The sequence below is a fragment of the Ipomoea triloba genome, chromosome 4 (genome assembly GCF_003576645.1).
Source record: "Ipomoea triloba cultivar NCNSP0323 chromosome 4, ASM357664v1".
Classification (NCBI taxonomy): domain Eukaryota; kingdom Viridiplantae; phylum Streptophyta; class Magnoliopsida; order Solanales; family Convolvulaceae; genus Ipomoea; species Ipomoea triloba.
The window spans coordinates 15,409,681-15,422,180 of NC_044919.1; the positions used below are offsets into that span (position 1 = coordinate 15,409,681).

General features: G+C 40.6%; 2 protein-coding genes across 2 annotated transcripts in view; both read left to right on the forward strand.

Annotated features, from left to right (window-relative positions):
* The first annotated feature begins 6,816 nt into the window (after positions 1-6,816).
* Positions 6,817-7,968, forward strand: LOC116015871. Its single transcript, XM_031256040.1, has 2 exons — positions 6,817-7,462; positions 7,520-7,968. The coding sequence occupies exons 1-2, from the start codon at positions 6,817-6,819 to the stop codon at positions 7,966-7,968; spliced, it is 1,095 nt and encodes a 364-aa protein (XP_031111900.1).
* Positions 7,969-11,582: 3,614 nt separating this feature from the next.
* The window catches only part of LOC116015187 (kirola-like), a 3,256-nt gene continuing 2,338 nt past the window's right edge, over positions 11,583-12,500 (forward strand). The window contains exon 1 of the mRNA XM_031255214.1: positions 11,583-11,825. Coding sequence (XP_031111074.1) covers positions 11,636-11,825 — 190 coding nt within the window. The 5' untranslated portion in view covers positions 11,583-11,635. The remainder of the gene's footprint in view (positions 11,826-12,500) is intronic.

The window sequence follows — 12,500 nt, forward strand, 5'->3', positions numbered from 1 at the left end:
TATATATATATATATATATATATATATATATATATATATATATATATATATATATATATATATATATATATATATATATATATATATATATATATAAGAGACGGATCATGTGAGAATTAACTGCTTGAGAAAATTGAAAACCAATCGCAGCCGTCCACATGTCCATATCTAACATATCAGAAGCACTATTTTTTACGTCGTTGAAAATCATCAACGACTCCCTGAAAAATTTTGTAGTGGTTGATGCAAAAGTAGTTACTCCGGTGAACGAGGAATCGGAGCCGAGGTGGTGCGCCAGCGCTTGCAGGCCTTGGGCGGCCAAACGATGGTTGGCCTTGTACTTGGACATGAAAGGACACAATTGTCCTTGTACTTCACGGTCATTAAACCGTAAATGTGACTGTGGACTAACATTGTCCAACTTTTTATAAGTCTTGGTAAAATGTGGTCAAATTAATAAAAGTGGACTAAATGTGTCCAACGCGCAATAAGTATAGGACCAAAAATGGATTTTACTCTAAAAAAAAATGATGCGGGGACATTTTCGTAAATAATTCAAACTTTGGTGCAAGTAATTGTGTTATAAGGGCACCTAGTTTCACTTACAAGTGCACCTATTTTCGCACATATTTTCACTTACAAGTGCAAGTAATTTACCTTGTTAATATTCATGCACTTAAGTGCACTCACTTATAATGTTATGTGCAACTAGTTATGACATTAGGTGCACTTAGTATTGAGCTCAACGTACAATTTACTTGCACCTATAATACACTTTGCTTGTACTTGCGCACATGTTTTCACTTAAAAGTGCAAGTAATTTACCTTGTTAACATTCATGCACCTAAGTGCACCTAATTATAATGCTAGGTGCAATTACATCTAGACACGTGGCGTGCTACGGAGCGTTCTCAGTTCTCTCCTAGGCGAGTGGTTCTCACCTGAACGTGATCCATATATATATATATATATATATATATATATATATATATATATGAAATAGTGACTTGAACATGTAGTAGGGACATAATTAACCTACACTAGTGACTTAATAAATATGCACTAGCGACTTAATGACTTAGAGTATTGAACCTGTAATAGTGACATAATAAACATTCAATATAGATTTAATGAACATACAGTAATAACTTAATGAACTTGCATGGTAGGTTCTTTCAAAAAATTGAAAACTTATGTGTTATTTAAATTTTTTAAATATCAATGACTTTGTGATCTAATGGCATGAAGTGGTTTTTTCAAATGGGAGGTCATGGGTTTGAGCCACATGGGGAGATATTAATCTTTTTTAGATAGAAGTTTTGAATGATATATATCCTTGTTAAACATAATTTCATTTGTATGAAAAGGAAAAGAGAAAACACATAAAAATATATCAATAAAAAGGTCTAATTGATTTCTTTTGAATTACACACATATTGATATTGTTTCAATTTTTTATTAGCTTACAACTACATTTAGTCATTTAGAAATAATGAATATTCATTAAGTAACTACTATATATTCATTTAGTCATTATTACATATTTATTACTATATAAGTTAATTAAGTCACTACAAAGTGTATAACATTTCTCTCTCTCTGTAATTTACATAATATATTCACCTAAAATTTTGCATATTTCATTCACATAATAATAAAGATTATTCAAACTTGTAAAAATAAGTTCTTTAAACAACCATTAACAATAAGGTATTTAAAAGAAAAATCAATGAAATAGGTGACCAAAGTATTACAGTTAACACTTAACACTATTTATTTACTAAAACAATCTTCCATGTAGGATCAAGAAGAAAGAGATATTAATATTCGCTTTCAATATTATTTATTTAATTGGAATATAATATTTATAATAAATTAATTTAATCGTAATTAGTTAATTATATACAAATTTGCATACATAGTAATGATACATACATACATGTATATCCAAAATTAAAGACAAATTATTTTGGGAGCCAGCACTCAACCACTAATTTTGGCAGAACTTATTTTGGAGCTTATAACTTATTTTAAGTTACTAATAAGCTATAAGCTCTGTTTGGTAATGTTTTCAAAATAAGACAGTAGCTTAAAATAAGAGCTTATTTTGAAAAGATACTTTAGGTAGCTTTCTAAAGTAAGCTAGTAGCTTTTTATTTTTTATTTTCCATCTTTATAGTTATTATTTTAAATAAATGACATCATTTACCCTTCCAATTAAAATATTTTTGGCATTTTCTCTTCAATATGTTTGATTGTAATTTCAATTTGACATTTGTGTTTGAATATTAATTTTTGTATGAACTACACTTTTAAGTATAACAGCTAGCTTAACTGCTCTTTAGATTTCAGCTTCGAGCTTATAATTTTTCAGTTTGAGCTACTTTTTAACTTTCACATACCTTTTCAACTAAGTTTGCCAAACATAGCCGAAACCACCCACGTAAATTAAAACTCAACCGTTGTGACATAAATACGAATGGACCACCCAAGAAACAAACATCCATTGTTATATCCGACTTTGCTATGCTTCCCTATATTTACCATTCACTTTGATTTGACAATTTGTAATAAGTAAAGATTTAAAATAAAAAAAATAAAAGGAAAACTATCCATAAAAAAAAAAAAAAAAAAAAAACCCATCTCATTGAGTGCAAAAATTATGTAATTTTTATAAGGGTGGAAAGCATTGTCTCCCTTCTCATCTCTAACTTCACTTCATATTATCGGTAGCACCTACCTATTCATCTTTTCTCTGCATTAAATCCAAACACAATAGTTACTTAGGTTAAAACTACTTCTAAACATTATGCCATTAAAATGTGAAATTTTTTTTTTATTGATAACTAAATATTATTGGCAAAAACTTTTGTAAGGATTCATGAGACAGCTCGGGTCAATATGAAATGTAATACTAAATCATAAATAAAATATTTATTACTTATATGAGAAAACGAAATACTATTGATGACAAATTTAAAACTTTTATATTTTTGATTAAAAAAATTACTTTTTTCAACAAAAAGTATTATATTTTCCCTTATAAGTAACGTTGCACTTATAAAGGAAAATGTAATACTTTTGATGAAACATGTAATACTTTTACATAAAAATGTAGATGTATTATATTTGTCCTCAAAATTATTACGTTTTCATTTATAAGTAAAAAAAAAAATACTTTATTCCAAATTAGTACTACATTTGAAAGTATAAGTATTACATTTGTATATTGACGTGATACGACTCGATTCTTTCACGGATAAGGATTAAGAAGCTAAGTGATCAAAATTCCTAATTAGTCACTTGTGACTCAATATTATTAATTTTAAACTTAAGAAGCTAAGTGATCAAAATTAAAATTAAATCTGTATTAAACACGCTTATCCAAATAGTTGGCCAACTGGGTTCTATTAGTTTTGGGAGAAGAAATCGCATCGTATTGGTAGGTTTTCAGTTCAATAATTGAGACATGAATCACGTGATAGATATGATAATGGTTTCTTGATAATTTGAGTCAAGTAGGGCGCCGGGATTTGCATGGCTTCTAAATTAAAATTAATCTTTGTGTACTTACGTAACGAATAAAGTTGTATGTGTCCAACGATATAACATCAGAAGTGACATATAAGTTAGTTCAAGTCCAATGAATTTTTTATTTTAAATTTCTATTTTTTTTTGGGATCAAGTTAGAATTATACCAGTTTGTAAGTTTTAGTATAAAATTACCAATTTAAAATTTTGTCTATACTTTATACACTTGGCGTAAATATATTTGGTTTATGACCCCATAGGATCCCGAGATCCATTTTATTGGAAAAGTCTTGGTCTAAGGGGACTATTTTTATTGCTAAGAAGAAAGGAAGCATGATGGTAATAAAATACTAAGCTACAAAGGTTTAACCAACATGATTCGTACCTATGCCCTATGAGATAACAACACAAGTACCAACGACGCAAACTACTCAAATTTCATATACTAAAAGGTAAGATGCTCTACGTACTTATCCATTTGAAGATTGTTAGCATTCAGGTAGTTGGGGACAAGCTACCAAAGTGTTATGTATGATCAATAATGAAGGCAAGCTAGAGCCATATATTTGTCAACCATCCGAAAGGTCTTCTAACACTATATAAGGGGTTTTATGTCTTCCTTTAGACATCATCCATTGGTTTACTAAATCTCCGTGGTCTAGTGACTTGTGATCCTAACTTCAATTCTAACAACACTAGGGTTTGAATGTTTGATCCCCCGTGACTACATTATTATTTCTAGTCCATTGTTTGAGCTACTATGGCTTGAATTGTTTATTTATTTGGGCTGACGTTTTAGACAAGTATCTCGCCCGTTCTGTAGTTCTATATCCAATTTAAGATAGTCTCGATTATGACAAAACCATATTTTTTATACAACAAGTATATGACATCTTTTACTTGAAGAAAATATCAAACATTCTTCATTAAATATAAGAAGTGATATCATATAAGTTAGTTCATGTCCAATCAACTTTTTGGGATCAAGTTTAAACCAAATCGTTAGAATTGTACCAACTATCAAGTTTTGATACTAAATTAGCAATATAAATTCTTATAGCATTTTCACATGAGAAATTTTTTGGGGGAAAAGTGACTTTTACTATATTTAGACTTTTAGCAATCTGCGGTGTAGGTTTCATCTCTAATTATTTTTTTCCCTGAAGTGTTGTTTTTAATGAGTCTCTAACATCTTTTGTAAGCTTAGACGAAAATTTTTGAAGACCCTAATGCTCGTGTACTTCATTTTTATTGAAAAAATAACATAAAATGACGTTCTAACGTGACTTGGAAAAAGCTTTTGTACGTGCACATTGGAAAGGGTAATGGATTTACACTAATATACATTCAACTTCATTTTACAGAAAATTTTAATTGTATAGCTCAGAGGTTCTCTTTGGGAGGGGGGTGACTTTCAATCCTCAATTAATTTCCAAATTAGTGTGGCCTATTATGAAGGTTACCAATTGATCTTTAAATCAGTATTAATGCCAGGTGCAAATGCTATTAAATTTGTCATCTCCTATACATACATATATATATATATATATATATATATATATATATATATATATATATATATATATATATGATGGATATATTAGGAACGGACCAAGTCGGCCCGAGGGGGCAAGACAAGGGTCACGAGGAGGTCCGGGACCCAGGGTGGAGCCCCGTGCTTGACCCGGGCTAATTCATTTAGCATCTCGGCCCAAGGCCTCGGCTAGGAGGTCTTGGCCCAAGGCCTCGGCTAAGAGGCCTCGGCCTAGAGCCTCGGCTAAGAGGTTTCGGCTAAGAGGCCTTGGCCCAGAGCCTCGGCTAGGAGGTCTCGGCCAGAGGCCTCGGCCCAGGGCCTTGGTTGAGAGGGCTCGGCCACGGGCCCGGTCGCGGCGCGGGCGCGGTCAAATCGGATCTATAACCGTTCCCCCATCTTAGGGGGGCGGTTAGGGGTTTTGGAGGGTATAAGTAAGCGTGTTATTGTCTCATTAAGATAGGTTCTATATTCTTGGTCCTAAACTACACTTGTAATAGCATTACATCATCTTGTAATAGCCTATTGACTACGATTTAATACAATACTTGGTCCCCGTGGCCTTGTCACATTCATTTCGCTTATATTCGTTCGTATTATCATTCATTAAACGGGTTTATTAGTCCGGACCCCCGGGTTAATTAAATCCATCATTGGTGCTTTCGTTGAGATCCGACGTCAGGCTCAAGCGTGCTAGTTTACCCTAGCTATGGCAAGATCGAGATCCAACTCTCGTAACACCAACGGCTCCCAGAGCGCTCATGTCCAACCGAGCGGGAACGGGCGTAACGGGGCCGCTAGTCACCTGCGGGCCCCCTCCGTGAGGTCAGCGGGGGACTTGAGGGATCATCTCACCAACAACCGCAATGGAGGGTCGGCGCCTGCCGCCCCTCTTCCCGCCCCACCCCCTCAGGAGGGGTGGGCCGCCATTCAGCAAGCCGCTACTGCGCTGACCTGCCTTGTAGAAAAGGGCTCCACGGAGGTCCTCAAGTCGCCCAACCCGGTCCCGAGGCCCCTCGCGGAGTACCAACCCCAGCACCAACGCACCCGAGAGAGCGCGGTGAGCCTAGCAACAGGCATCCCCGGGCGCAAAGGACACAAGTTGAAGGGGAGGTCAACTCACCCCAGCCGTCGGAGAGGCGGGGGGGGGGGGAGGGGATGTCCACCAAACCAGACAGGAATGTCGAGAGCCTGGTAAGGAGCATTCGGCCAGATCCAAGTCCACCTTGGCTTGGTTGAGTACCCGCGTACCGGCTCGAGACAGGTTATCTACGAGGGCCCCGGCGGAGGAGTCAGCTGCGCCCAAGTCGACGAGTCGTCGACCCCGGCACCTGCCGCGGCAAGAGCAAGCCTTCCGAGTTGAACGGTCCGGGGAGACCAGCGGTGGAGCCCCGAGCCCACACCGAGACGAGGTCGAGCGGCTCCGGAGGAGGATGGACGAACTCCAGAAAAAGATTGACGAGAAGGACGGGTCTCCGGAGCCACAAGACGTGCTGACCACCCCGTTCACGGGGGCAATCATGGAAGAACCCTTCCCCAAGGACTTCCGTTTCCCAACAATCAAGACGTACTCAGGGACTTCCGACCCGCGAGCGCACCTCAACAGGTACCGGGCCGCCATGATGATGACAGGGGCTAGTCACGCTATCATGTGCCGGGGTTTCTTTTCGACCCTGGATGGCCAGGCCTAGGACTGGTTCGGATCCCTCCCGGAGGGCTCCATCTCTACCTTCGCGGCCCTTACCAAGCAATTCATGTCGTATTTTGCCAGCAATGTACAAAAGAGGAAGGAGTTTGCAGACCTATATCACGTAAAGCAGCGCCCTGCAGATTCACTACCGGAGTTCCTCAACAAATGGAAGCGCGAAGTATTGGGGGTCGCCAACTTCGATGACAGAGCAGCCATAATAATCTTTAGGAATAACTTGCGGTCCGGCCCGTTTTACCGGGACCTCATCCGGTACCCCCCCAAGACCTACAACGAGCTGATGGATAGGGCCACAAGGTTCGCAGAGGCAGAAGTGGCTGAGAAGCGAAAGAAGGAGGAGGAGGAGGGGAGGAGTCGGAAAGACAAAGCACCCCAAGAGGAGCGCTGGGCACCAAGGCCACCCTGCCGCGAGTTTGTCGAGGGGCTTCGGTTAACCCCTACGCGTTTCCTCACCCCCTTAACACAGCCCGTAAGCACCATCTTGAACCACGCGGAAGGCCAAGGGATCGTGCAGTACCTAGGGGAGTGCATGAAGATATCCCCCAAGGTGGACCCCAATAAATATTGCAGGTTCCACCACCAGACAGGGCACGACACAGACGAATGCATCCACCTCAAACGTCAAATCGAGGACCTCATCCAAAGGGGGTACCTCGGCCAGTTTGTCAAGAGGCCGGGGGGCCAGGGCCAGGGCTAGAACCAAGGCAACGTATGGAAGAAAGGGGGTGGATCCGTGCCATCCACATCAGCACACCATAAACGAGAACTGGGTCACCTCACTGAGGATGAGGAGAAGGAGCTCGACAACCCCGCACCCCAGAAGAAACAGGCCATCCACGTTATCTTTGGGGGGCCAGAAGGTGGGGACACGCCGACAGAACGAAAGAGGTGGGCGAGAAGCCTATATGTTGGAGAGGTCGTGCGACCCCCGCACGAGAACAGGCCGAGGCGTGAACCTATCGTGTTCACAGATGCTGACCTACCTGATAGCCCCCTCCCCCATCGTGACGCCCTAGTAATCAAGGTGGAAATCAGTGATGTGATAGTGCACCGGGTGCTCGTGGACACAGGCAGCTCGGTAAATGTCATGTACTACGACACGTTCACCCAGCTGGGCCTATCGAGAAAGCAGTTGGGGCAAGTGCGGACCCCTTTAGCGGGCTTCACAGGGGACTCCATTGAGACGGAGGGTCCATAAACCTGGAGGTGGAGATAGGCACCCCTTCCCATGTCAAGAGGTGGGAGGTCGAGTTTGTGGTGGTCAAGATCAATTGCGCTCATAACATAATACTCGGTCGGTCTTCCCTAGAAGATCTTAGGTGCTTAATCTCCATGGAGCACCTGTTGGGGTCGGGACCGCCCGGGGGGATCAAAAGGTCAGCCATAGCTGTTAGGAAGTGGTCAATCTTATGCATTTCAATAAACGTAGCCAGCAATCCATTTCGTTAGGAGGTGGTCCGTCCCCTTCGTTTTAATAAACTCAAGAAAAATAACCTCACCATGGATGTCTCATTTTCATGTTCTTTCTCTTTTGAGGAGGGAGAGGGGGTACTTAACCGACCTTTCCAATCATACCCTAAGGGGGCACGAGGCCCGACCTCGCGTACTAACCCCGACGGAAGAGCCTAACGACCCGTTGTCAAGCGACCCGGGTCGAAAAGCTATCACCCTAAGGGGGCACGAGGAGACGTCCTCGCGTACTAACCCCGACGGAAGAGCGCAACAGCCCGTTGTCAAGCGACCCGGGTCGAAAAGCTATCACCCTAAGGGGGTAGGAGGCCCGTCCTCGCATACTAACCTCGACGGAAGAGCCCAACGGCTCGTTGTCAAGCGACCTGGGTCGAAAAGCTATCACCCTAAGGGGGCACGAGGCCCGTCCTCGCGTACTAACCCCGACGGAAGAGCCCAACGGCCCGTTGTCGAGCGACCCGGGTCTAAAAGCTATCACCCTAAGGGGGCACGAGGCTTGTCCTCGCGCACGAACCCCGACGGAAGAGTGTTTGGTTCGAGAGTACCCTCGGCCAAATGACTATGCAAAAAAAAAAAAATAAATCAAATAAAAAAAAAAGGAAAAAAAGAAACAAAAACGATCCAAGGTGTTAACTACCCCAAGTCGACTCCGAGTTTGGGACGAAGGGCGTACAGGTAAAGCTAAGAAAGAGGTCAAGGGCTCCCGGCCGAGATGCTTGGCCCATAATGCCAACATAGCCGAGGGCGGGGCTTAGGCCTAGCTTTTCAAAAGGGGCCGAAGCCTGTCAAAATCATGAGATACCAACCCCACTCCGCAGCCAGCGCACGTATGTGGCCCCGGGCATAGGCAATGGCGTCCCGCTAGAACCCCTCGGACCTCGGGTAGGTCGGAACAGCACGGGTAAGCTTGAGGAGAGCTTGAGGGGAAATCTAGAGGGAAAAGTGGTGGTGGTGGCCGAAATAGGGGGTTGAGGGAGGATTAGATAGGTGGGGAATGGAAAAAGGGGGGAGAAAGGGGGGAAAAAGGGGTTGACCACATTTTCAATCTTGGAAAAAGTGTTGGGAAGGGAAAAAGATGATAGAGATGGGTCTTGGGAGGAGGAAAAGGTGATGGGATGTTGATGGGTGTGGCTTGGGAGATTTCCTATGCTTTTATAGGGAGGAGTTGCACACTTTTTGGGATTCTACCATATCTTGATGGCATTCTACCTTATCAAGAAGTCAATAAGAGCCTCTGTAGGGGAAAGAGTTTATTTGTGATAAAATCATATGTTATGCACGCTCGGGGACTCACCCGGGATGCCTGCTCGGCTGTATGGTGTTGCACACGATGGTCGTAAATAAATGAGGACGTACGAGGACGGGTCGGAGTGTCTACTCTCCTTCGCTGATGACTTCTCGCAGCTCGGAGAGTGGGGGACTGATGATGGATATATTAGGAACGGACCAAGTCGACCCGAGGGGGCAAGACAAGGGTCACGAGGAGGTCTGGGACCCGGGGTGGAGCCCCGTGCTTGACCCGGGCTAATTCATTTAGCATCTCGGCCCAAGGCCTCGGCCCAGAGCCTCGGCTAGGAGGTCTCGGCCCAAGGCCTCGGCTAGGAGGTCTCGGCCCAAGGCCTCGGCTAAGAGGCCTCGGCTAGGAGGCCTCGGCCTAGAGCCTCGGCTAGGAGGTCTCGGCCAGAGGCCTCGGTTGAGAGGCCTCGGCCCAGGGCCTCGGTTGAGAGGGCTCGACCACGGGCGCGGTCGCGGCGCGGGCGCGGTCAAATCGGATCTATAACCGTTCCCCCATCTTAGGGGGGCGGTTAGGGGTTTTGGAGGGTATAAGTAGGCGTGTTATTGTCTCATTAAGACAGGTTCTATATTCTTGGTCCTAAACTACACTTGTAATAGCATTACATCGTCTTGTAATAGCCTATTGACTACGATTTAATACAATACTTGGTCCCCGTGGCCTTGTCACATTCATTTCGCTTATATTCGTTCGTATTATCATTCATTAAACGGGTTTATTAGTCCGGACCCCCGAGTTAATTAAATCCATCAATATACATACATACATACATACATATGTATATATATATATTTATTATACCAGCTCCATTGGCCAGGACTCAGTTGATACCTAGCAACTAGTCGGCTCGAACAAATTGAACTCAGTGGGACATCTGCCCGCCCCCTCCCCCCACACCCCTTATATAGTACTCCCTTGTATGTGTGTGATTATATATAGAGTTTATTACCGAAATGGTCCCTCAACTATTACGAAATTACCAATTTGGTCCTCGACAATTTTTCATACCCAATTAAGTCCCTCGACTTTGAAAATTTTAACCAATTTGGTCCTCCGTTTAGTTTGCCGTTAAAATCGGGACCAAATTAGTAATTTTACTATAGTTAAAGGACCAACTTGGTAATTTTTCTATAGTCAAGGGACCAAATTGGTAATTAATTTTTTACTGAAATGGTCCCTTGACTATAGAAAAATTACCAATTTGGTCCCTTAACTATAGTAAAATTACCAATTTGGTCCCGATTTTAACGGCAAACTAAACGGAGGACCAAATTGGTTAAAATTTTCAAAGTCAAGGGACTTAATTGGGTACGAAAAATTGTCGAGGACCAAATTGGTAATTTCGCAATAGTCGAGGGATCATTTGGGTAATAAACTCTTATATATATAATTAATAGTTGAGTTAGGTTGGTTGGTAAGTTATGACTTTAATTTAAGCAAAGGCCAAAGTTTCAATTCTCATTGCTTTTACTAGGTTGTTACACTTTTTTTTCTTTTTAGAAATATTAATAGTGATATTTTTATTTTTATACTTTAAAATATAATATGTGCAAATATTATTTTATATTAATAGTGAGATATATAGTTTATAATGTATTTTTTATTTGAATCATTTTATCAAACTAATTATGTTTCATATTTTGTTATAAATATTTGTTTATAAAGTTATGATGTGCTTTTTTCATAAGTGCTTCTTCTTTTCTCTTTTTTTCAAACTATCTCTTTTACATTAATCTTTCGCACCCATTGAAAAAAATTCGGAATCCATCCCTGGATTCCCTGATGAGTATAATATCTTTTTGACATTATGACATTTTTTCATAATTTATATATACGGTGTAAATATTAATTGTGACCATTCAGAATCATTTCTATTATAATGTTTGGGAATCATGCATATCTCAGTTTGCTTTTGGACCACAGCTATAAATTACTAAAATATTGTTGGCATCTGCAAGCATCAATAATTATCAAATCTGCATTATCTGGCGTACATGCACCACCGCTTTGCAATTATTTAAAGGCCATCCAGTGCTGGGAATCGAAAACCTCAAGCCCAAATATATTCATATTTGAGAGAGAGAGAGAGAGAGAGAGAGAGATGAGCAATCTAAGTGGGAAGTTAGTATCACAAATAGAGATCAAGTCCGATGGGGATGTGTTCCATGAAATCTTTAGGTATAGACCAAATCATATCTCCACCATGAGCTCAGACAAGATTCATGGCTGTGATTTGCATGAGGGTGAGTGGGGAACTGTTGGTTCTGTCATCTGCTGGACTTTTACTCATGGTATCTCCTCCTACTCCTCTCTATACTATATATATATATACTATAGTGATTATAGCGTTATGATTACAAATTTCTTTGCAGATTAAAAACAATTAAATATTGCACCTTTAAATCTAAAGGCCGGACTAATAATATATAAGTAAATATGCATATATACAAATTTTATATTCGACTTGTCGTCTCGATATTTTTTTCTTTTCTTTTCTAAAGATGATAATTTCAAGATCTCGATCCTTGGAGGTTGTTCCAGAAAGATGACAATACTTATTTATTCTACATTATTTAATGTAGAAGTGAAATAATATGTTTTTTTATATACGGAGTATTTATTACGATTTATGTATAATATGATCTTCAATTGTATAATATATGAACAACGTAAACTTACAGACTAATATTCCATCTAAATACATCCACTTGTTCTTGTGAGTTCCTTTCTAATATGAGAGTCTTTGTAAATATACACAAATTATTACATAAATACACACAAATTATTACATGAATGCAAATTGGGTAGCTTGTGTGCATTCATGCTGAGCAAATTGCACAAGATCTAATCTGTCGCATTCATATAGTAATAACTTGTGTGCATTTTTTAGGGTCTCACGGAAAGATGTGAGCTCATTTTATTATTACTCTCTGACCGTACACATATATAAATATATACACACGCGC

Excerpts from the sequence above, each read along its gene's own strand:
- LOC116015871 (XM_031256040.1), top strand. The coding sequence starts at position 6,817 with ATGTCGTATTTTGCCAGCAATGTACAAAAGAGGAAGGAGTTTGCAGAC. Across the intron at positions 7,463-7,519 it reads GCCGGGGGGCCAGGGCCAGG|CACACCATAAACGAGAACTG; the intron begins GCTAGAACCAAG and ends CATCCACATCAG.